Below are 25710 nucleotides of genomic sequence, written 5' to 3'. Positions count from 1 at the left end.
GTGTGAGTGTGGGGAGACCATGCACAACGTGTGGGACTCTGCCCTGCACCTGCTCAGAGCCTCAGCCCTTCAGAGCCATTGGTAATGATTCGCTGTGGGGTTACCCTGATTCTTCTGAGGTCTCTTTTCCTTTCAGTTTTTCTGAGAAACTGAGAGGATCACATGACTGCATGCTGCCTAAACTAGGCTGTGCACAGCCCACGTTCTGTGCAAGGAGGGCGCAAAGCAGCAGAGTGTCTGTGACCCACCTGCCACCTTTCCAATGCTACTACAAGATTTGCAGGAAATGGTTGTTTATCAGGAACCATCTTTATTAAAAACGATAAAATAGAGCAGAGCAGGGGAGAAGTGCTGCAGGCTCCCGTGTTGCTGAGCACACAGCAGCGTGGGCATCTCGTCACGCTCCTCCCCAAAGCCATTGGTGTCCACTGTCAATGTTCTTGGACCTCAGGGCCTTCGTCCTCTCCAATCTAAATGCAGAGAGACATTTGACACGGACTCTCTCAGGTGTTTTGCAAAACAACAACAACAACAACAACAAAAAACATTCTCATTGACTCTGGTCACCCTGCTATGCACTAGATGTCAAAACCTCTTCCTCCTCTCCAGACTTTGGTCCTTTGACCGACACCCCCCCCCCATTCCCTCCCTCTGCCACTCTCCGGCCCCTGGTCACCATCCATCTACTCACTATTTCTATGGGGTCTACTTTTTTAGATCAACACTTCCAGGACATCATGTGGAACTGGTCTCTGAGGTGGTGGAGATGCTAAGTAGCGGGATTTCCTTATTCCACGGTGCACACATCTGTCGAATCCTCACATTGTACCCCATGAATGAATACAAGCATGATTTGCCAATTAAAATAATACTAATAAAGACAGAATAAATGCAGTAAAATACAAGAAGTGTGGCTTCACCTCCCCACTTACTTGATTTTTGTCTTCAGTTGTGCAACTATGTTGGGGCAATCTTATTACTCCTTTTCTTCGGTGGACACCTGCAACAAAATCTTAACAGAATTGAAAGGTGCATCGTCTGGCAGCCCTGCGGCAGCCCCAGCTTCTTGGTGGTGAGGCTGACATCACAGCCTCGGGCTGCCCAGCTTGGACAACACTGGCTTCCTGCGATGGTTTTCGCTGGGCCAGGGACGTTTCTGGGTCTCTGCCACTGCTGCTGGTGGTGTGGGTGGAGGGAGAGCCCACAGGGTCATGCTGGGGGGCTTTGCTAAAACTGTCTGGCTTCCTCTGCAGGCTGGCAGGGGCACTGGCGGGAACAGTGGTCTTCTGCTGAATGCTGAATATGGGACACGCTGGCTCGCTGTGAGCCTGTTTCGGTGGGAGAGGGAAGGTGGGAACTTCAGTGGCTAGAGAAGGACAGGTGGGAAGGGACTGTGGTCTGATGGTGGACTGCTGCTTTTGTTTGTTCTAAAAGGAGGTAGGTGGCCACAGGATAGTGAAATGCTTTTTTTTTTTTTATAGGCACAGAGATGTTATTGGCCTGGAATCCTGTTCTTGGCCACCGTGAGCTGGGTTGTTTGGGAGTTCTGGTATCCAGAAGTGGCTCTTTGTATGTTGTCAGTGGCATCTCCTGGCCACAGTTCACTCACTGGTTCCTCATAACTTCTTTCAGTGGGGGCCACTCCCTGGGGTCTAGTGTTAGTAGTTTTTGAATGAGTCTTTCAAGTCGAAGGGGGAAAAGAATGGTGGGGCATGGTAGCTTCCTGTGAGAATTTTATTCTTGAGGTCCATCGTGTTCCCTGAATAGAAGGGCAGGGCGCCGGCCACCATATGGTAGAGGAGGACGCCGAGGCCCCATATGTCCGTGGCAGGGCTCTGGTACCCCCAGCCCAGGAAGAGTTCTGAGCAGGAATTGTGGGCTTCTGCCCTCACTTCTCGCCCTTCTTGGGCAGCCAAAACTTAAAAGTGGGAACAGCCGGCTCCCTTTGAGCTCTCTTTGGTTCCACGGGGAAGGTGGACTTTGTCAGATGGAGAAGAACAGGTGGGACCCCCAGGAGGAAGGGACTGTGCTCCAGTGATGGAGCGCCTCCTCCTCTGCACTTCTCCTGTACCCCAGGATTAGGTACGTGGCCTCCAATGTTGGAGCGGTTCCTCCTCTGCACTTCTCCTGTACCCCAGGATTAGGTACGAGGCCATGGGATAATCATATGTGTATTTTTTGTGGGGGGAATATTGATTCCGAGATGTGTGATGCTTGGAATCCCATGGCCACCATGACCAGGGTTATAGGGGACACAGGTGTCCAGGGTCTCTGTATGGTGTCAGCAGTGTCTTCTGGCCGGCACTGACCCAGGGGTCCCACATCAGCTGGTTTAGTGGGGGTCGCTCCCTAGGGTCGAGGCTGAGGAATTGTTTTACTAGTATTTCCAGTGGAAATGAACAAATAGGTGGGGAATCATACTGTCACATAGCCTGAGGCGGGAAGGGACCAGGGGTGGGACCCACGGAGGCTCTGAGAAAGGCCTGGGCCTCAGAAGATGGGGAAGCAGGAAGACCCACTTGGAGGCCTTCACAACCTTCACAGGCCAGAATTCGGTTTAGGTTTCAGAAGGGGGCTGGGTCGCTCACGCTCTTCTTGAGGCTACAGGGCTGCAGCTCCTTGGGCTCTTCCCACACAGACATGGTTCTGGGGCCCCGGCTACACAGATACCCTTCTGATGGTTGTCCTCTGCAGCCAGGCAGGGGGCATGGGCCGACCCGCCCCTTCCTTTGCCAGGTGGACAGATGAAGTGAGCCTGTGAGGGCAGGATTGCTGGATTGGAAATTGGACTTGGAGTGTAATCCAAAAGCCCCACGGGCCCCGCCTCTTCTCTGGAGCTTGGCTTCAAGAAAACTGGGACAAGGGATGGCAAGACCAGCTCTCAGGACCCTTGCCCCTCCACCCCGTGATGCTTTTAGATGGTTCTCAAGGGCCACCTTTTTCAGAAAGAATTCTCGGGTTATGGGAAAGTAAAGGGAGGAGTCGTGCTTTGAATGGCACTTTGATCAGGCTCTAGACTAGGTGTTGGTTTGAAGGGGTTTGCTTTTCCTCCCACTTCACCCCCCGTCACAAAACCTTAGTCCTGGCTAGGCCGGGAGTGAGATTCCTGTTTCTAGATTTTCATCATTCTGTGTTGCACAGGAGGAGGTCTGGGGAAAAAGGGGACACATACTAGCAAGTGTATAGAAGATTTATATGCACCAGGCTCTGGAGCAGCTGTTGAACTCTGGTCGAGCGGCCTCGGGTCTCCATAGAGATAGGGGCGGGGCCAGGTGGCAGTGACGCAGTGCGGGGCGTTGCTCCCAGTGGCCGACAGCCCCGCCCAGCCTGGGCAAAGAGTCAGAGCCGGGACTGGGAGGCAGAGTCAGAGACCCATAGGCACAGCCGAACCCCTGCGAACTTGCCCAGTAGGGAGCTCAGGATCCCCAAGACTAGACAGGCAAATAAGCTTAGTGACAGTCCCACCAGCCTTCCCGAGAGTCACCGTAGGCGTCCACGGCCCCTGCGGATCCCTAGGCCTGCTCTATCAGGCGACCTTGGGGACGGACCCAAGGCTGCACTTCCAATGCTCTGCAGACACACCTCAGGCTTGAATCCCAGGGTCTCACTGATTCCACAGATATTAATTGAGGGCCTCCTGGGTGCCAGGGCTGTGTGGCTGTCAAGGAGGCAAGGTCCCTGTTCCAGGAGGGGTGACAGGTGTAAAACAGGACGACTTAAGAACCTGAGAATGGGGACAAAGCAGAGTACTGGGAAGTGGCTGGGTGGGTGTGGGGCAGCCTGGGACGGGGTAAACAGCAAACCTTTGCCTTCTGTTTCTGGCCAGATTTCACTGGAGATGCTATCTGATCTCTCTTCAGCTCAGTTTCCTCACCTGGACAGTGGAGCTGAACCCACCCCCCACTATCTGAGCCTGCTCTCTGGGCTGTCTTTAGGGAACCCGCCCTGCTCAGGCCTGCTCCCCACCCTCCATGCTGTCAGTCCCCCAGGAGAAGAATGTCTGCCATATGGAGGCTGCTGGTAGCAAAGGATGATGAACAAGCCAAGGTTGCCCGGCCTGCATGCTGGCCCAGGTGGATACTTGAAGGGAGTTTCTCTGTTTGTGGGCTTTTGCCCTGGTGCCCTTCCCTATAGTCCCTTGACCCAGCCCAGCTCAATGGGCTGCAAGCCCTGGCTTCTGAAGAGCAGATGTCAAGCTCTAGCACAGGTCACAGCCAGAAACAATTCTGGCCTTGTCCAGTGATAGTAAAAGTCAGGCCTGGGAAGGTGCCCTCTCACAGGACGGCACTTCCAGAGGGGGCACAGCAGCAAGGTGGAGGGACAGACCCTGATGGGCCCTTGGGGAGCTCAAGCAGAACCCACAGGGGCCCTCTTTCTGGGGTACAAACTGGCATTGAGTGGCGGGAGATCCAGTATTAACACCTGAGGGACCTTCACCCCCAATGTGGATTTAAAGGACAGCAGCTCACTGGGGAGACAAGGGGCTCCACAACACTCCCATCCTATCCTGAGACTGCTTCTTGCTACCTGGTCCTGCTCTTTATTGGGGAAGGAGAATCTTACCTGAATCAACAGTGGGCAGAGTCACCGCATGCTCAAGGCTGGGCACACCTAGATGCCGGCCATGCACAAGGGTGGTGCCTTCTGGACCTTCCTCAGGCTCCTTAGGAACCCATGAGGAAGCTCCCCGATGGGTGTTGATGGGCATCTGCACCCATAGATTCACTGCCTTACATGGAAACACTGGGTTCCTGGGAAACTGGAACCTGCCTTATGAAAGCCCCCATTCCCACTACCCCCTCCATCCCTCCAGGCTGCTGCTGTGTCTTGCCATCAACCCTCCCCAGACCCCCAGGACGCCTGCCTCACCCAGAAGCACCCCTTCCACCTGGGCCTGGATGAAGGCTCACTCCTCCATCAGGCCTCTGAGGGGGATGGCTCCGTGCTGCTTTTAGCAAAAGGGGAAACCATTGCAGCAGAAAGGCCAATGCCGCACTAGACAGTCAGGAGCCCAGCAGCACAAGTGACCCCCTAAGGCACTTTGGGAACCACACCCCGCCACTGACCCCAGCACAGCCTGGTTCCCAGGGCTTTGGGATCCTCCTGGGAACCTCTCAGAAGGATTAACACAGGCAGTTGGGACCTCAAGGGGCCACTGGTCCTTCTGAAAATGCTCACCAGGTAGTGTGAGTGTGGGGAGACCATGCACAACGTGTGGGACTCTGCCCTGCACCCGCTCAGAGCCTCAGCCCTTCAGAGCCACTGGTAATGATTCACTGCAGGTGGGGTCACCCTGATTCTTCTCTGAGGTTTCCTTTCCTTTCAGGCTTTCTGCATAATAGCGAGAACCACATGACTGCATGCCGCCTAAACTAGGCTGTGCACAGCCCCTGTTCTGTGCAAGGAGGGCGCAAAGCAGCAGAAGTATCTGTGACCCACCTGCCACCTTTCCAATGCTACTACAAGATTTGGAAGAGATGGTCATTTATCAGGAACCATCTTTTTTAAAAAAGATAAAATAGAGCAGGGCAGGGGAGAAGTGCTGCAGGCTCCAATGTTGCTGGGCACACAGCAGCGTGGGCATCTCGCCCGGCTCTTCCCTGCAGCTGTTGGTGTCCACTGTCAGGTTTCAATGTTCTTGGACCTCAGAGCCTTTGTCCTCTCCAATCTAAATGCAGGGAGACATTTGACACGGACTCTCTCAGGTGTTTTGCAAAATGCAAGACACTCTCATTGACTCTGGTCACTCTGCTGTGCCCTAGATGTCAAAACCTCTTCCTCCTTCCTGAGACTTTGGTCCTTTGACCAACAACCCCCCCACCATTCCCTCCCTCTGCCACTCTCCTGCCCCTGGTCACCATCCATCTACTTGCTACTTCTATGGGGTCAACGTTTTTAGATCAACACTTCCAGGACATCATGTGGAATTGGTCTCTGAGGTGGTGGAGATGCTAAGTAGCGGGATTTCCTCCTTCCACAGTGCACACATCTATCTAATCCTCACATTGTACCCCAGGAATAAATACAAGCATGATTTGCAAATTAAAATAATGCTACTAAAGACAGAATAAATATAGTAAAATGCAAGAAGTGTGGCTTGACCGCCCCACCTACTTGATTTTTGTCTTCAGCCGTGTACCTATGTTGGGGTGATCTTATTCCTCCTTTTCTTTGCTGGACACAGGAAAAAACATTTTAATAAAGTGAAAAGGCATATCCTGGCAGCTCTGCAGCAGCACCAGCTTCTTGCTGGCTTGGCTGACGTCACAACCTTGGCTGCCCAGCTTGGAGGATGCTGGCTTTCTGCGATGGTTGTTGAGGCAGAAACGTTTCTGTGTCTCCACCACTGCTGCTGGTGCTCTGGGTGGAGGGGGAAGCCCCAGGGCCATGCTGCGGGGCTTTGGTGAGTCAGGGACATTTCTGGGTCTGAACCACTGCTGCTGGTGCTCTGGGTGAAGGGGGAAGCCCCAGGGTCGTGCTGGCGGCCTTGTTTAGCCAGAGATGTTTCTGGGTCTCCACAACTGCTGCTGGTGCTCTAGGTGGAGGGGGAAGCCCCAGGGTCCTGCTGGGGCCTTGTTAAGCCAGAGATGTTTACAGATCACCACTGCTGCTGCTGGTGCTCAGGGTGGAGGCGGAAACCACAGAGTCATGGGGAAGGCTTGCTGAGCCAGGGAGGTTTCTGCATCACCACCACCGCTGCTGCTGCTGCTCTGGGTGGAGGGGGAGGCCACAGGGTCATGCTGGGGGGCTTGGTGAGCCAGGAAGGTCTGTGGGTCTCCACCACTGCTGCTGGAGCTCTGGACAGAGAAGGAGGCCACAGGGTCATACTAAAAGGATTGCAGAACCAGGGAGGTTTTTGGTTCTGCACCACTGTTGCCGGTGCTCTGGGTGGAGGGAAAGGCCACAGGGTCATGCTAGGGAGCTTGTTGGGCCAGGGACATTTCTGGGTCACCACCACTGCTGCCGGTGCTCTGGGTGGAAGGGGAGGCCACGGGGTCATGCTGGGGGCCTTGGCGAGTCAGGGACATTTCTGGGTCTGAACCACTGCTGCTGGTGCTCTGGGCGGAAAGGGAGGCCACAGGATCGTGCTGGGGGGCTTAACTGAAGCTCTCTGGCTTCCTCTGCAGGCCGGCAGGTGCACTGGCCAGAAAGGGGCTCTTCTGCTGAATGCTGTGAGTCCGCTTCAGTGGGAGAAAAAAAGGTGGAAACTTCAACGGATAGAGAAAAACAGTTGGGAACCCCAAAAGGAAGGGACTGTGGTCTGATAGTAAACTGCTTCTTTCGTTTTGTTTCTTCTGAAATAATGTAGGATGCCATGGGAAAACTGAATCATTCTCCTTTGATTGCAACAGATAGGTTCTCAGCCTGGAATCCCATGGCCACCAAGAGCTGGGTTGTTTTGGGGTTGAAGTGGTCTAGGATTTGTTCTTCATATATTGTCAGAGGCAACTCCTGGCCACTGTTCACCCACAGTTCCCTCACCACTTCTTCTAGTGCTGTCTGCTCCCTGGGGTCTATCTACTGTTAATAGTTTATTATTGAGGCTTTTTGAGACCTCAGGAAAAGTATACTGGGGAAAAATATCTTCCATTTTAACGTTTTGCAGTGAAGACCCTAACACTGCATTAGCGGAAGGGCAGAACTTCGCCCACATGTGATGTAACGTTACTCCGAGCTCCAAACATCCATGGCGGGGCATTGGTAGCCCTGGCCCAGGAAGAGTTCTAGGGCTATGTAGGTAGGGGTAGGTGCCACAAAGGGCTGTCAGCTGCTGTCCCTCATGGAATGTGGTACCTAAGCCGAAGTTCGTGATCTTAATGTTACCGTCCTTAATGTGACCCAGCTGCGTGAGCTCTGGGGAAATCAAGGCAGGCGGTTTGCCTTCCCAGGACCTGCTGCAGGTGGGCACCCCTAAGGGAGGCAAGGGGACAGGACAAGTTCTCAGGAAACCTCTGCCCAAAGTTTGTTTTTTCCACTCTACAAGAAGCTATCAGTACCTACTATGTGCAACAGACAGAGCCCTACAGCCAACTTTAGATATTAACCAGGAAAGCCAGGGGTCCGGTCTCCAGAGGACCCACCTCCCCTGTCCTGCAGGAGGGCTGAAGGAAAATGTTAGGCAATTCAACCTAGCAAACATTTACCCAATGCCAGCTGGGCCCAAAGTCCAGTGTCAGGCACAGAAGAGTCCAAAAGAATTTACTGATCCTAGTTCTGTCCTCCTAGTGCTTGACAAGCCACAGTAGAAAATGCCCTGTGCCCCAGGGCAGGGGCCACTGAAGAGCTGAGGGACACTGAAGGGAAGAACAAGTCCCACCTTGGGCAGCCAAGGAGGGCTCCCTGGAGGAGGGGACACCTGAGAGGCAATGCTAGAGGACGCATGGCTTCTGAAAGCAGAGTTCAGGAGGGGAAGGTGCTCCAGGCAGAAGAGGCAGCATAAGGAAAGGTGAGGAGGGGGGCATCTTTAGAGACCCTGAGCTAGTCCAGTTCTGTGATGCAAGAGCCACGGGTGGGCCAGGAAATCGCTATGACAACACTGACTGGAGGAGGGCACTCTGCAGGTGGCTTCTGACCAAAAAGGCAGATCCCAGCCACGTGGGGAGAGCCCCCAATGTCCAGGAAGATGCAGCAGGAGACAGGCAGTGCGTCCAGTGGGAAAGAGCTCAGGCGACAGAGTCAGACATCCTGGATCCCAGCCCCTGCTCAGCCACCCATGAGCTGTGTGACCATGGGCAAGTTACTGAAGCTCTCTGGGCCTCAGTTTCCTCATTTATATAGTGGGCATCAGACCATTCATAAGCACAATAAGACGCTGTACTTACCAAGGGAATAGCACATTGCCTGACACCCGGGGGCAGCCATCTACCACAGTTTATTGAGCAATTATCTTTCTTGACACTCATCAATCTAGATAAGGCACATCCTTTCTGGGACTGCCAGACTCTAAAAGCTTCCAAGGGTCAAGTTCATCTTCACAGTGGAGACTCTGACCAGAAAAGAAGTTGCAGGCTCAGAAAAAGAGGCAAAAGGGATGACGAAAATACTCATCAAGGTATTTCGGGGCGAGGAGGACCAAGTAGAAAGCATGATACCCTCATAGTGGACAAGAAAGGGAGTTAACCATTTCCTTGTTGCAAAGGTGGGGCCTTGAGATGGGCTGCTGGTAAATGACCCGGTCTGTGGAGACCAGATGACGTCCTACTCTGGAACTGGCTGCAGGTGCCATCAATCCTTCAGGAGAGCGGGCAGTGTGAGAGGAAACCATCCAGGCTTGCTGGGATGTCCTGGCATGATGGTGGCCAGGGAAGGCCCAGAGCAGGCACCTCCCCAGTCCCGACATCCCCACCACCCACCTGGGGAGAACAGATGCACACTCAGGAAAGAAGTGACTTTAAAGGGGCTTCACTAGAACCACAAGGATGAACCATAGCAAGTGCTGGCCAGGACATAGAGATGGTGGCACCTTCACACACTGCCCCTGGGAATCTGAGAAGGGGCAGCCACTTGGGAAAGCACCTGGCAGCTCCCAAACAGTTAAACACAGAGTTATCCTATGCCCCAGCAATTCCACTCCTACCCAAGAGACCGGAAAACACACATCCACATGTGAGTGCTCACAGCACCATTATTCATAACCACCAAAATATGAAAACAACCCAAGGGTCCATCAAAGGATGACCAGAGAAGCAAAATGCAGTTGATCCCTGCAATGGAAAGTTATTTAGCAACACAAAGGAACAAAGCGTGGACACACGCAACAACACAGATAAACTTTGAAAACGTGCTCAGTGAGAGACACCAGTCACAAAACACTGTACGCATGGACGTATATGGCTGCATGCACCGTGCGATTCTATTCCCATGAAACGTCCAGAACTGGCAAATGCAAAGAGACAGAAAGCAGATTCGTGGTTATCAGGGGCTGGAGAGAGGAGAGAATAGGGAGTGAAGCAATGGGTATGGAGCTTGCTTTTGGGGTGATGAAAATGTTCTGAAACTGGATACTGGTGATGGTTGCACAGCTGTATGAATCTAACAAGAAATGCTGAATCGTATCCTTAAAATGGGTGAATTTCATGTGATATAAATGTCGATAAAAATAACCACCTATTTTTTAAAAAGCGACTTAAGGCAGGAAATAGAGTGGTCATGAACAGGGATTGCAAACTACAGCCCCTGGGCCAAATGTAGTCACCTATTTCTATAAATAAAGTTTTATTAGAACATAGCCATACCCATTCATTTCCACATCATCTAAGGCTGCTTTAGTGGGACAATGGCAGAGCTGAATAGTTGCCACAGACACCATATGGCCAGGAAAGCCCACAATATTTACATCCAGCCTCCACAGAAGCTTGCCACCCTCTGCCCAGGAGGGAAAACTCTGGGGCCAGGCTTGGCTGCATATTAGCTCCATATCTGTTCTGTGTGTATGCACACTCAGGTGAGTGTGTGGCTGTGTTCATTCTCTGTGCATCGTCCAGTCGCCATACAGGAAATGAGCTAGGGTGTGTGAAGTGCCCCTAAGAATGCCTGGCCGCAAGGTGGACTCAAACTTTGCTCATTCTGCTCCCAAGAACAGCTTATACTCCCCACAAACCCTGTAGACAGGATCCCATCACCTCCTGCACCACCCTTTCTTCAGCTTCCCTCTGCTTTGAGAAGAAAGGTGAATCCCACGCTGACAGATAGGACCCTGTACGCCCTGCATCTCACCCCACTCCATGCTTCAGTCTCCTCCAGAATAAAAGGACCTTCCCTGCCTGGCACACTGGCTCTGAGGTCTGGACCAGGAAGCAAAACCTGCCCCCAGAGCCCGAGCAGGAGGCACGGCCCCAGCCAGCATCTCCCAGCCTCCCATTGTGACTGAGAATCTTGGCTTCCCCAAGATGTGCTGCTCCAAGGACCAGCACTGTGACCAGCAGGGTCTGGCTCCAGGGTCCGCCACAGCTCTGAGCACACAGGCCCTGCTGCAGGGACCCCTGAGCGCCAGGAGTGGCCATGGCTTGATGCTACCGAGGGCTTGAGGCCCACCTCACGGGTGGGTTCTGCCTCTTCAGCACCTCCGCCAGCAGCAACTTCACCTCCCTGACTGAAGCTGCCCTCCAGGGAACCTGCAGGATTGGATGCCAGAGGAGTGGGAAACACAGAGAGGCCAGGTTCATAGTAGAGGGACGATCCAGCATGGGCTACAGAGGACAAACAGACAGGGGGACGTCCTCACCCTCGGAGTCCAGGGCCTGGATCCTCAGCTCTATGGGGGAGTCCTCCAGGTAGAGCTCGCGGGTGGTGGAGACGATCTGGATGTCATGGATGAGGTCCACGATGGCATCACAGCTCAGGACCTGGCCTGTGGCTGGAGGAACCCCAGGGAGAAGTCAGCACTGAAGACAGCACCTGCCCCTGGCTCCACCTCCAAGCCTTGCAGGCTTACACTCTGGCAAAGACCACAGCGACCACCAGCTTCACCCTCAGACGCCAAGCAGCTGCCTCGCACATGGCCCCACTGACAGTTAACAGGGACTACCAGAAAGGAAGGGCTGTGGGGGCCTTGTTACCACCTGGTCTGGCTTTTTAAATGCAGGGCACCAGCATTTAAAGCTGTGGGCAAAGAAAACTCCAGAAAAACTTAGTTTCATTCAGGGTATAACCATTCAGTGAAGTGACAAGGGTTATAGTATGATGAGTTCCCATCCCAAAGATGAGAGCCCTGTCCCTTCACTGAGCTTAGGGATTACGCTGGTGGTTTTGTTTATTTTTGTTTCTTTTGAGATAGGGGCTCAATTTGTTGCCCAGGCTGGAGTGCAGTGGCTCCCGGGGTCAAATGATTCTCCTGCCTTGGCCTCCCTAGTATTTGGGACCATAGGCATGCATACACCACCATGTCTGGCTAATTTTTAAAAACTTTTTATAGAGTCAAGGTCTTGCTTTGTTGCCTAGGCTGGTCTTATACTCCTGGGCTCAAGTAATCCTCCTACCTTGGCCTCCCAAAGTGCTAGGATTACAGGTGTGAGCCATTGCGCCCAGCCTATGATGGTATATTTATATGATTATCAAGCATATTGTAGAAGGGGCTCATGGACACTCATACAGATGTTTTTTACTTACTACATAAAAAAGGTACGTAAATGGCATTACCTGGGGAATTCTGAAATGTAAGCATAGCAGCAGGATACAACATTTTTCTGACTCTTCTCCAGGTACTTGTACATTGTTAACATTGTTTTGTTGGAAAGCAATACAGTCCCATGTATCAAAAACCTTACAAATAGGCTGAGCAAGGTGGCTTATACCTGTAAGGGCACTCAGCCCTTACTGATGTCCTCTGTGAAGATGATGCTGGTGAGGCCGGCAGGCTGGGTCAAGCGGGCCTGCACCACCGCCTACTGGGAGCACTGCTGCTTGTCCAGGCCAAGCGGCTTGATAGTGGCCACCTCCAGCGGGGCGGACAACCTGCAGTAGAAGAAGAGAACATTTAGTCTCTGGAGCTGCACTGCAAGGCACAGCGGGGTCCAGATATCAGGCTGAGAAAGTAATCTCAGAATATCTGTTGGCTCACACAAGGCAACATAAATCTCAAGCCAAGGGTCCAAGAAAAACCAAGGAATCTGCCGCATCCTCCCTAAGCTCTCCAAATACCATTTGTCCCGAGAGAAACTTTTTTGACTCAAGTTCTCCACCAAGAACTGTGGAATTCCCCATGAACATTCAAAACACTAACAGGTTTAGAAAAGAAAAACTATACTGACTTTTGGCCTGATTCCTGTGGAGTCACCGGACCCCCATCTTTTGCAAAGTCCTGAGAAAACAGCAGCGGCAGGAGGTTGATGGCGATCCCATCCTGAGTGTTGTGTTCTTCCAGTCCGTACAGCGCTTTCACAGGAAATGGAAAGTCACTGCGGAGAAAAACCAGAATCTGATGCTGCAGCTCAGGAATACGCAAGGCTACAGGGAAAACCACTAGAGCAAACCAATTTCAAATACAACATCATGGGGAGAAATTAGAAACAGAAGAACAAACAGTGAAACTTTTAGGAATTTTGGAGCTAAGGGTGCAGGGGTACTGGGGTTGGGAGGAAAGAAGCTGTGGGACTGGGCAGCTGTGGCTGAGGTCAAGGGTATTCTGAAGTTTGTATCAGCTACTGACAGAATTGATGTAACTTCACCAGTACAACCAAGCCAGCAGGTAAACAATACCTACCCTTCCGGAACAACACAGGAGTCCACTACGAAGGCATCCTGGAAATCACTGCAGATGGTATGCCCAACACGTTCCTTCAGGAAGCAAACAAACAAAAAGGGCAGTGCAGGGTGTACTTGCTGTAGAGCCCTAGATAAATTACTCTTAACCTTTCTAAGTCTCAGTTCTCTCATTTCTAAAAAGGAAGTAACAATAAATATCTCATTTTTGTGAAGTAGAAAAGAGAGAGTGCATAAAAAGCACTTAGCACAAGGCCTAGCATAGAATAGGGCTCTCAGACAGATAGTAGCCATCATCATTAACAAAGTCAATCTCTTCTTTACTATTGTTATTAAGTGAAGGAAGCCTCAGAGAAGAGCCCTGAGGCAGGGTAGGGCAGAAAAGCCTTTCGCGGGTAGAATTTAGGAGAGGTCACAGGATGATCTATTTTCACACTGCAACAGAAAGACCTGAAGAATGTAGTAAAGCAGCTCTCATGCTTTATTGCTTTAAGAAAAGACAATTGGCTTTACCAGGGCTTTTGGATCCAGCTTTTCTTGTTGGATCAGGTTGGCAAATTCATCACAGTAAAGTGCAGAGGCCTGAAGAGACTGCTCACTGCAGGAATGAACCAACTGCAACAAGGAGGTCACCTGGAGCAAAGAGGAAGAACAGTTTAAACCTTGGGCTGCCAATCCTTCCTAAACTCCATTCGCCCCATTCAAGACTGTTTTTTTCACTTTCTGATTTTACTGGCAAACCTCTACTTCTCACTTGAAGTTTTCCTGAATGTTCTGACCCGTCTGTCTCTTTCCGATATCATCCCTTTTCCAATCTGTCAGACACTGCAGCCAGATTAATTTTTCTAAAGCAAAGCTTTGATTTTTGCCATTTCCATGCTAAGAAACCCTTAAGGAATACCTCTGCCTAAAGAATGAAATAAAAATGTATTGTTTTGCATGCAAGGCTCTCTGTTTTCTCTCTCAACTAGCTTTTTCTTTTTTCCTTTTGAGATAGAGTCTCGCTCTGTCGTCCAGGCTGGAGTATAGTGGTGTGATCTTGGCTCAAAGCAACCTCCACTTCCCGGATTCAAGAAATTCTCTTGTCCCAGCCTCCTGAGTAGCTGGGATTACAGGCACCTGCCTCCATGCATGGGTAATTTTTTTTTACTTTCATTAGAGATGGGATTTCACCATGTTGGCCAGGCTGGTCTCAAACTGCTTACCTCAAGTGATCCTCCTGCCTCAGCCTCCCAAAGTACTGGGATTACGGGTGTGAGCCACCGTGCCCTGCCTGAACTAGCTTTATGTCCCACTTTCCAGTTATACACTTATTTGTTCCCATGCTTCAACCAAAGTGTTATTCAATAGATATGGCACATCTTTCTTGCTAAGACTTTATAATTTAATTGGAGAGATTAAATGGATATAGAAATAAATGCAACCGACCTGGGAGTGGTGGCTCACCTCTGTAATCCCAGGGCTTTGGGAGGCTGAAGGGGGCGGATCACCTGAGATCAGGAGTTTGAGATCAGCCTGACCAACATGGCGAAACCCCGACATGGTGAAACCCCGTCTCTACTAAAAATACAAGAATTAGCTGGGCATGATAGTGCATGCCTGTGATCCCAGCTCCTCGGAAGGCTGAGGCAGGAGAATCGCTTGAACCCAGGAGGCACCACTGCACTCCAGCCTGGGAGACAGAGTTGAGACTCCATCTCAAACAAAGTAAGTGCGACCCAAGCCAGTAGTTTCCAAGTATCATAAAATCACAAAGATAGGAGTTCAGGAAAACTTTTTTTTTTTTTGCCTTTTTTGAGACAGAGTCTTGCTCTGTCGCCCAGGCTGGAGTGCAGTGGTGTGATCTCGGCTCACTGCAAGCTCCGCCTCCCGGGTTCAAGCAATTCTCTGCCTCAGCCACCCTAGCAGCTGGGATTACAGATGCCTGCCACCACGCCGGGCTAACTTTTATTTTTTTTATTTTTTATTAGTTTTAGAGAAGAACTAACGTGTGTGCACTGCTCATCGCTCAGGTTGGCTCTCTCTTGGGTCAAACTAGATGATGCGCTTCTAAAAGCAAATAATTTTAATTTCACTTTTGTAATATTTTATAACAATTGCCAATAAGTTTAAGTATTCTGACTTCCCTAGGGTACAGTAAAGATAAAAGTACATGAAGGGAGAAAAGAGTATTTATTTTGTCCATACAAAATACAGATTAGAGCAAAATATTGTTCTCTTATATATATTTTTCTTTTCTCTTTTTTACTTTTTTTTTTTTTTGAGACAGAGTTTCGCTCTTGTTGCCCAGGCTGGAGTGCAATGGCGTCATCTTGGCTCACCACAACCTCCGTCTCCCAGGTTCAAGCGATTCTCCTGCCTCAGCCTCCCAAGTAGCTGAGATTACCGGCATGCGCCACCACACCCAGCTAATTTTGTATTTTTAGTAGAGACTGGGTTTCTTCATGTTGGTCAGGCTGGTCTTGAACTCCTGACCTCAGGTGATCAGCTCACCTCGGCCTCACAAAATGTTGGGATTACAGGCGTGAGCCACCGAGTCCGGCCTGCTCATTTCTCTTACAGTTGTAACGTCTACCGTTAAAATGGTGTCTATGCGATGTAACACTGTTAGCTGGCAAGATTAACTCATCTTAAACCACGGAAGTCAGAATCTCCATGTGTACCTGTCTGCTGCCATGATGCCATCTATGATGACAGCACCAAAAATCCCAAAGAGTTTGTACTTGAATACGGTGCTAGAGAGCTGCTTTCTTATTACCAAGTGCATGTCATCCTGCAGTGAGATAATGAAGAAAGACGATAATGCTGGAATTGCACAGCAAAAGAAGGTATGGTATGGATATTGAGCCATGCAGCTAGACTATAAAGGGGTCTATCGTTTACTGTTTTGTTTTGTTTTGTTTTGTTTTTTTGAGACGGAGTTTTGCTCTTGTTGTCCAGGCTAGAGTGCAATGGCGCAATCTCGGCTCACTGCAACCTCCACCTCCTGAGTTCAAGCGGTTCTCCTCCCTCAACCTCCTGGGTAGCTGGGATGACAGGTGCCTGGCACCACACCTGGCTAATTTTGTATTTTTAGTAGAGACGGGGTTTTACCATGTTGGCCAGCCTGGTCTTGAACTCCTGACCTCAGGTGAACCACCCACCTCAGCCTTCCAAAGTGCTGGGATTATAGGGGTGAGCTACCACACCCAGCCCTGTGTGTCTTTAGCAAGTCATTTCATCTCTCCAAGTTTTAATTTTTACATCTGTGAAATGGGGAAAGTTGTTTTAAGGATTAGAGGTAAATTATGAAAAAACTTCTAGAACAGTGTCTGGCATATGATAGACATTCAATAATAACAGCTTTTATTGTTATTATTTCTATAAGGATATGAAAATTATCATAATGTTGATGACTGCTCAGCTAAAATAATGAATTATAATAAAATACTTAGGTACAGATTTAAACATGGAGGCAAGACTAGCCGCAGTGGCTCATGCCTGTCATCCTAACACTTTGGGAGGCTGAGGCAGGTAGATTGCTTGAACCCAGGAGTTCAAGACCAGCCTGAGTAACATGGCAAAACCTCATCTCTATAGAAAACACAAAAATTAGCCAGCCGTGGTGGTGCATGCCTGTGGTCCCAGCTACTCGGAAGCTGGGGTGGGAGCATCACCTGAGCCTGGGAAGTCAAGAATACAGAGCTAAGATCACATCACTGTACTCTAGCCTGGGTGACAGAGCCAGACACTGTCTCAAAATAAAATAAAATAAATAAACATTGCTGAAAAACTAAAGACATAAGTAAACAGAAAGAGCTATTGTCTTTGTGGACTGGAAGACACTCAATATTGTTAAGATGACAATACCATTCAAAGTGATTCAGTGCAATCCTTATCAAAGTCCCACAACATGTTTTTGCAGAAATAGAAAGATCCACACCAAAATTCACATGGAATTTCACGGGACCCCAAACTGCCAAAACCTTGAAAAAGAACAAAGTTGGAGGGCTCACACTTCCTGATTTCAATATTAATACAAAGCTACAGTAGTCAAAACAGTGTGGTGATGGCAGGACAGACATATAGACCAATGAAACAGAACACAGAGTTCAAAGATAAGCCTTCATATATGTGACAAACTGATTTTTGACAAGGGTTCCAAAATCATTTCAATGGTGAAAGGACCATCTTTTCAACAAATGGCACTGGAAAAACTGGATATCCATCGGCAAAAGAATGAAGTTAAATCCTTAAAATATTAAAATATGCTATATACAAAAAGTAACACAAAGTGGATCAAAGACCTGAATTTAAGAGCTAAAACTTTCTCTTAGAAGAAAATAAAAGAAAACCTTCATGACCTTGGATTCTGCAATGGTATCTTAAGCATGACAACCAAAAGGACAAGCAACACAGGAAAAAAAATTGATAGAGAGTGGGTCGTACAGCTTTGGAGTGGCAACCTTCGTGGCGCCAGTGACGATAAAGAGAATTAAATATGGGTGATGTTGAGAAAGGTAAGAAGATTTTTGTTAAGAAGTGTGCCCAGTGCCACACGGTAGAAAAGGGAGGCAAGCACAAGACTGGGCCTAATCTCCATGGTCTCTTCGCGCGGAAGACAGGTCAGGCCATTGGATTCTCTTACACAGACGCCAAGAAGAACAAAGGCATCACCTGGGGAGAGGATAAACTGATGGAGTATTTGGAGAATCCCAAGAAGTACATCCCTGGAAGAAAAACGATCTTTGCCGGCATTAAGAAGGCAGAAAGGGCAGACTTGATAGGTTATCTCAAAAAAGTTACTAATGAGTAATAGTTGGCCACTGCCTTATTTATTACAAAACAAATGTCTCATGACTTTTTTATGTGTTCCATACTTTAATAGATCTCATACACAGGAATTCAGATCATGAATGACTGACAGAATATTTTGTTGGGCAGTCGTGGTTTAAAACTAAGGCTGGCTTGTGGTTAAATGAATATGTTGTTTTTGAATTTTAATAGTAATTCCAATTCAGTAAATGCTATCACTGTTTACCCCTTCCAAAGATAAGATGAGACTTCCTTAGCAATGTTCAACTTTTCACAAAGATGGTGAGTCCTATCTTAAAACTTAATGGAGGCCAAGCACAGTAGCTTACACCTGTAATCCCAGCATTTTGGGAAGCCGAGGTGGGCAGATCACTTGAGGTCAAGAGTTCGGGACCAGCCTGGTCAACATCAGGTGAAACTCTGTCTCTACTAAAAATACAAAAATTAGCTAGGCATGGTGGTGGGCACCTGTAATCCCTGCTACTAGGGATGCTGAGACAGGAGAATTGCTTGAACCTAGAAGGCAGAGTTTGTAGTGAGCCGAGATCATGCCACTGCACTGTAGCCTGGGCGACGGCAAGACCCTGTCTCAAAACAAACAAACAAACAAACAAAACAAAACAAAAAACTTAATGGAGATTGGTTTTATATTTAGATTTATATAACTGGGTATGTGAATATATTTAAATACTGGGGAAATTCCTTCACTGTCTTAGAACCAAGGAAGACTCACCTGTGTTTTGTGTTCATTCGCCTCTTAAAGGCAAGGGTTGGAGATAAATAAGGTAGCAATGTCTCGTTTATATTTTTGGCCTTAACTATGCCAATCTAATTAGAATTCCCTGTATTTAAAATGGTGCCTTTAACTTATTGAAAGGCATTTTAGTGTGGTTTATGTGTAATATCAAAGATTATTTAACACTTCTCACATTTTATACATGATCTATAAGGTCACATGCTTTTAAAATAGTAGCAAGTTAAACTTCACTCTTGAATTCTTTACAATCGAACTCAAACTAAGTTATAATTTAGGATTGTCTTTAAAGAGCCATTCAGAAACATAAAACTGTAAAACTGCTGTGTATTTGTGATTGGGAATGGTGCTTTTGCCATCTTAAAAGGATTAAAGTAGAGGAGATATACACAAATTTTAACATTATGTGTGATCATAAGACTTAAGATAATTAAAAAGAAAACCACAGATGAAAAAAAAAATAGATAAGGCCAGGTGCAGTGGCTCACATCTGTAATCACAGCACTTTGGGAGGCCAAGGCAGGCAAATCACAAGGTCAAGAGATCGAGACCATCTTGGCCAACATAGTGAAACCCCATTTCTACTAAAAATACAAAAATTAATTGGGCGTGGTAGCATGCACCTGTAGTCCCATCTACTCAGGAGGCTGAGGCAGGAGAATCGCTTGAACCCGGGAGGCAGAGATTGCAGTGAGCTGAGATTGCGCCACTGCACTCCAGCCTGGGCGACAGAGCAAGACTCCATCTCAAAAAAAAAAAGTAGATAAATTTGACTTTATTGAAACTAAATACTTTTGTGCATCAAAGGACACTATGAGGGGAGTGAAAACCCATAGAATGGGAGAAAATATTTGCAAATCATATATCTGATAAGAGATCAATATCCAGAATATACAAATAACTCCTATACCTCAACAACAGCAAAAACCCAGTTTAAAAATGGGCAAAGGGCTGAGCACAGTGGCTCGTGCCTGTAATGCCAGCACTTTCAGAGGCAGAGGCGGGTGGATCTCCTGAGCTCAAGAGTTTGAGACCAGCCTGGGTAACATGACGAAACCTCATGTCTACCAAAATTGCAAAAAATTAGCTGGGCACGGTGGTGCACGCACCTGTGGTCCCAGCTACTCAGGAGGCTGACATGGGAGGATCGCTTGAGCCTGGGAGGTGGAGGTTGCAGTGAGCCAAGATCACACCACTGCACTCCAATGTGTGTGACAGAGTGAGACCCCATCTCTAAAACAAAACAAACAAAAATGGGTAAAGGACTTGAATAGACATTTCTACAAAAATATAGAAATGGCCAAGAAGTATGTGAAAAGATGCTTAACATCATTAGTCATTAGGAAATGCAAATCAAACCACAATGAGATACCACTTCGTACACGTCGGGATGATTATAATTAAAAAATAGGGCCAAGCGACATGGCAGGTACCTGTTGTCCCAGGTACTCAGGAGGCTGAGGCGGGAAGACTGCTTGAGCCCAGGAGTTTGAGGCTGCAGTGAACTATGATCACACCACTGCACTGCAGCCTGGGTGACAGAGCAAGACCCTATCTAAAAATATATATATTTTTATTTATTAATAAATAAATTAGTTAATAAAAATTAAAAGAAATTTTTTTAAGAATGGAAAATAAATGTTGGCCAGGATATGGAGAAATTGGAGCCTACATGCATTGTTGGTGGGAATGTAATATTGTGCAGCTGCTATGGAAAGCAGTTTGGTGGTTCCTCAAAATGGTAAACATATGGTCATCATATGATCCAGCAATTCCACTCTTAGATATATATACCCTAAAGAACTGAAAACAGGGACTCAAATATTTGAACAAATCCATAGACAGAATGTGATTAGTGATTATTAGGAGGTGGGGACAGAAAGATGGCGAATTATTGCCTAATGGGCACAAAGTTTGTTTGGGATGATCAGAAAGTTCTAGAAAAGGATAGTGATAATGGTTGTATAACATTGTGAATATACTTACTGCTACTAAATTGTATCCTTAAAAACAATTTAAATGGTATATTTTATGTTATGTATATTTTATCAAAATTCAAAAATAAAATAAAATAGTGAAGTGGATTTTTATTACTGATTTGAAGCAATCTCCAAAATAAATTGCTAAATGCAAAAGGTAAGATGTAGAACAAAAGGGGAAAGGAAACTACAGGTAAATACAAATTTGTAAATTCTCAGAACATCTCAGAAGGTTATAAAGTGATTGCCCCTGTGGGAGACAAACCAGGTGCCTAGAGGACTGAGAAGTGAGAGTTATTTTTCACTGGATACCCTTCTATATGTTTTGAATTTTATATGACACATGTATATTACCTAGTCCAGAATTATTTTTAATTAAAAAAATGTGTTGACTGGAGACTCAAGAAAGGTGGGGGTGGGGGGAGATAAAAAATATACTGGTTGTTCAAAGTCACAGTCCAGTATGAATTACTGCCTTAAGATAGCACTAAAGATACAAACGAGTTACAAGTTATGATTCCAATCTAATCTCTTCCTTTTGTTTAATTTATTTATTTAGAGATAGAGTCTCATTCTCTTGCCCAGGATGGAGTGCAGTGGCACAATCATGGCTCACTGTAGCCTCAACAACCAGGGCTCAATGGATCCTCCCACCTCAGCCTCCTGAGTAGCTAGGATTACGGGTGTGTGCCACCACACCTCGCTAATTTTTGTATGTTTTTGTAGAGACAGGGTTTCACCATGGTGCCCAGGCTGGTCTCAGACTCCTGGATGCATGTGACTCGCCTACCTTGGCCTCCCAAAGTGCTGGGATTACAGCCTGGCTTTTTCAGTGAATGGTGTCCACAAACTAAAGCAAGCCCACGTGAAGTTCACATTAGATGGAGATGTTTCTTAGGAAACAAGGCAATTCTGTGTCCCCACTGCACTCGGAACCTGAACAGTTTCATGGTTATCTGATCACAGACCCATCTCTTCCCTAATAAACAAAGTTTTTCGAGGGCAGAGGATCTCATGTATCAGTGCCTGACACAGGATAGGTACTTAATATTTGTGGTAAGAATAAAAAAATGCTGGAACTATGGCTATTACTCCATTTCCACTACTACACACAGGCAAATCTATCATTTGCTTGTGTTTTTTTTTTTTTTCCAGCAAATTTCAAGCAAAGAGGTTTAAAAATACGAAATACTAAAAATACAAAAATTAGCCAGGTGTGGCGGCATGTGCCTGTAGTCCCAGCTACTCGGGAGGCTGAGGCAGGAGAATTGCTTGAACCCAGGAGGTGGAGGTTGCACTGAGCCAAGAGCATGCCACTGCACTCCAGTGCAGGTGACAGAGCTAGACTCCATATCACACACACACAAAAAAGTCCAGGTGCGGTGGCTCATGCCTGTAATCCCAGCACTTTGGGAGGCCGAGGCAGGCAGATCATGAGGTCAGGAGATCGAGACCATCCTGGCTAACATGGTGAAACCCCTTCTCTACTAAAAATACAAAAAAATTAGCTGGGCATGGTGGTGCATGCCTGTAGTCCCAGCTACTCGGGAGGCTGAGGCAGGACAATCGTGTCAACCCGGGAGGTGGAGGATGCAGTGAGCCAAGATCATGTACTGCACTCTAGCCTGGGCGACAGAGGGAGATTCCAAAAAAAAAAACAAAAACAAAAAACAAATCTTCCCCAACATATTGCCTCTTACCTGGATGTGACTGCTGGCTTCATTCTGTTTGCCAAATGCCAGTGTGCTGAGAGCATTGAAGAGTTTTTGTATTTGCTGAGGAGATATGTTATCCAGATAATCTAAAATGCCCTGCAGAAAAGATGATGCCAACAATAAGGCTGGCAGCTAACATTTTTCCCTTAAAAATCAAAAAATTAAAATCCCTATAAGAGAGGCACACATATCAGATAGCCAGGTATCTAAAACTTTTTAGCTGCCTTAAAAGCTCAAGTTCTAAAAGCTATGCTCAGAGCCCAAAGGTTTGATAGACTGGATATAAACTGAGAAACTCTTCCAGCTTTCTAAATCTCTTATTATCAGAGACTAGGAACTAACTATCAGGAAAGATAAAGTTTTCTTTATCCTCTTCACTCTGAACCACAATTCCGGGCTTTAATCATCTACTGCTTAGTCATTCTAATGCACCTCCCAGTTCTCAGTATTCCTTACCTCCACCTTTCCCCCTTTTTCAGTGAAAACAATATTCTACCAAAAGTTATGTCTTTACCCTATTCCTTGCCATATCATCCCTTCCCAGCTTCTACTCCATGAATTATTTCTCCTTTCTCTACAGATCTGGAAGGAGTCACAAGGAAACTATTTACTTTGTGACCGTGGGAAACGTCTCAGCTTTTCTCATCTGTAACATGGTGATAATAATAGCTATACTACCTTTCATGGTTTGTCTGAGGATAAAGTAATAAAACAGTTTTGTAAACTTCTAATTAATTTTGAAACTTTTCTATTTCTTCCTCTCTATTGAATCCTTTCTCTCAGCCTACAAGCAATCTCAAACCTCCTCATCTAAAAAACATCTCCCTTGCAACCAGCTTCTCTCTCAAGCTACTTTTCTTATTCTCTCCTGGATGCTTCTCGACATTGACTCTGTTCCCCAAGTCTTCAAGTTACTGCTGTCTGACTTCCACCCTTATAATTCAATTAACACTGTTCTCTCAGAGGTTACCAGAGGTATCCTAATTGCCAAAGCCAATAGCCTCTGCTCCATCTTCAACCTCTACAGTGTCCAACACTGGAGATAAATCCCTCACTCTTGAAACTCATTCCTGCGCTTTTGCTACCTGACATCCTTCAAGCTCACATTATTCATCTTCTAGTTTTCTCATTTTCCTTCTACGGACATTTGCTTTCATCTGCCACTTAAACTTTAACCTTCTCAAAATGTCTATGCTCTTCTAAGCTTATATGGTCTTCTGCCTCAAAATTGCCTCAGTAGAGCTCACATTTATATGGTTCTGAATACCCAAACTAAATCTTCCACCAAAGGGTGCCCCACAGGGTTCCAAACCAGAATTTCCAACTATCCACTAACCATCTACACATGGCTATCCCACAATGAACTCATCATACTTCCTACAGAAGACGCACTCCCCTCCTGGTCTCAGGAAATGGCACAACCATTCACCTAGTTTCCTAAGATGAAAAACTCAGACCTAGTTTTCTTGTTTCTTATTGCCACATATTCTTAACAGTCACCAAGTCATGTTAATTCTAACACCAAATTGTCTCCTAAGCCATCATTTCTTCCACATTGCCATGACCAAAATCTGGCCCTTACTCTCACTCCCTTACCCTTTCAGTGGTCTCCAATCCGCCCATCACATAGCTACTGAGTTATCTCTGAATGCTGACCAGATTCGGTCAACTCTGTGTAAAAACTGCTAATAGCTCCCTATTGTCTAGAAAATAAAGTTGAAACTCTTTAGCATGTTGAGACTCTTTGCAATATGGGCCTGTCCTATGTCTTACCAGCCTTGCCTCCCATCACTCTTCTCCATATATATCCTATTCTCCAGTCATGCTTGTTTGCTTCTCATTCCTCTGTCACACTATTGACTTGGGCACCAGTTTGCTTCTGCTCAATCTCTTCTCTGCCTAGAACGCACTTCCCATACTTTCTCTTGTCAGTCATTCCCATCCTTCAGCAATCACTCAAATAGTCTCTTTGAAGAATTCTCCAGCTTCCCAGGCTAAATTTAATTATTCTTGCTCTGTTGTATCTATAGTACTTTACCGAAGAATTCACCTTGCTGTATTTATAGTAAATTGCTTAGGTGTCTTAGTCTTTAACATCAAAGGCAAGGACCTACTTTACATCCATGGCACCCAGAGTAGAGCTTAGTCTGTGGGTTAGATATAAAGAAGTGTTTGCTGAATCAATTAACACATAGATAGAATAGTTACTTTTTATTTATATTACTTGCCCATTATTTCACCTCTGTCCCACCTCCAGTCCCACCAATTATAGTATTCGATATCTAAAGTACAAGAAGCCAATAAGATGCCTTTACAAAGACAGCATTCATCATCATAGCAGACGGGTTTAACACTACCAACTCTAGGAGGACATCTAACGCAGTATCAACTTCAGCTTTATTCCCACTGCAGATATGCGTCACTAAGGCACCAACCACCTCCTATACAGAGGAGAGTCAATAGGACAATGTAAAACAAAATATGGGATGGCCATTCAAAGAGAATTCACCCCCGAGGCCTCTCCAATCTCTACTTTGTTAAAATCACAATCAACCCAATCCCATCATCTATTATCTAGTTTTCATTAATGTTGGCTTCAGGAGATTTAGGAATATGCCAGTGTAACTTTACCATCCCGTCTTGACCTATTTCCCATATTTTATCGGTGAACACTACCTAAGCCCTCCTGATTTTGCTCTTTGGCATAGTTTTCCTCTTTCTTGTTCCCACATGGGTTAAATTTTACCCTTTAAGTTGAGGTTGTACGAGATCAGTTGAAATTTCTCAAAAAGATGGCACTCAAGGAGCTAAAAGCTTTAAAAGTTTTCTCTATATAGTACAGGCTAGACTTGCATGTTTCCAAGCAAACATGGATCATGATAGTGTCTCTAAGACATTAAGAGGGTTCAAAAATGTCTTGGATGCCATTCTCCCTTTATACCATCACTCCATCATAGTCATAACAGAATTACATTCTCAACTGCAACAGCTACCTCATGTCAGCTGCAACTGTTGCTCTACCTTAAATTTAAAAAAAATTTTTTTTACAAATCTTCATTTTAAAAATTCCATTCAAATGCATTTTAACATTGTTAATAATAGGAAGAATATATGTAAAAATACAAAATAAGACACTGTTCTTTACTTGCTTTCATAAACATCTTCCACAAATACAGTCCTCCCTCTCTGGATATATGCTATTAAAATGCGTCTCGGCCCAGCACGATGGCTCATGCCTGTAATCCCAGCACTTTGGGAGGCTGAGGCG

At 46.8% G+C, this 25710-nt stretch overlaps 1 protein-coding gene, 1 long non-coding RNA gene and 1 pseudogene across 4 annotated transcripts in view; 1 reads left to right on the top strand and 2 right to left on the bottom strand.

The window, feature by feature from the left end:
* Positions 1-290: 290 nt before the first annotated feature.
* Positions 291-6359, bottom strand: LOC144339283 (uncharacterized). The gene is made up of 6 exons (XR_013414177.1): positions 6115-6359; positions 5440-5668; positions 3202-3327; positions 933-2755; positions 692-807; positions 291-470 (listed from the first exon to the last, which is right to left on the bottom strand). It is a non-coding gene; the product is annotated as an uncharacterized LOC144339283 (long non-coding RNA).
* Positions 6360-11261: 4902 nt separating this feature from the next.
* LOC723158 (Fanconi anemia group D2 protein) overlaps positions 11262-25710 on the bottom strand; it is a 28470-nt gene continuing 14021 nt past the window's right edge. Inside the window, exons 6-13 of one of the 2 annotated variants that reach the window (XM_028843496.2) lie at positions 24752-24883; positions 22428-22538; positions 15864-15973; positions 15189-15249; positions 13714-13833; positions 13202-13275; positions 12750-12896; positions 12255-12453 (exon numbers count right to left, since the gene is read on the bottom strand). In XM_028843496.2, coding sequence (XP_028699329.2) covers positions 12384-12453; positions 12750-12896; positions 13202-13275; positions 13714-13833; positions 15189-15249; positions 15864-15973; positions 22428-22538; positions 24752-24883 — 825 coding nt within the window. In that variant the 3' untranslated portion in view covers positions 12255-12383. Of the gene's footprint in view, positions 11357-12254; positions 12454-12749; positions 12897-13201; positions 13276-13713; positions 13834-15188; positions 15250-15863; positions 15974-22427; positions 22539-22956; positions 23008-24751; positions 24884-25710 lie in introns of those variants that run through there. The other variant, XR_013414164.1, reaches the window with a different exon arrangement.
* Positions 17681-17995, top strand: LOC712148 (cytochrome c pseudogene; annotated as a pseudogene). The gene has a single exon (XR_013414471.1). The product of XR_013414471.1 is annotated as a cytochrome c pseudogene (transcript).

This window comes from Macaca mulatta, chromosome 2 (genome assembly GCF_049350105.2).
Source record: "Macaca mulatta isolate MMU2019108-1 chromosome 2, T2T-MMU8v2.0, whole genome shotgun sequence".
In the NCBI taxonomy this organism is placed as follows: Eukaryota; Metazoa; Chordata; class Mammalia; order Primates; family Cercopithecidae; genus Macaca; species Macaca mulatta.
Note: the sequence above shows the minus strand (reverse complement) of the source record. Positions and strands in the feature narration are given on the sequence as shown.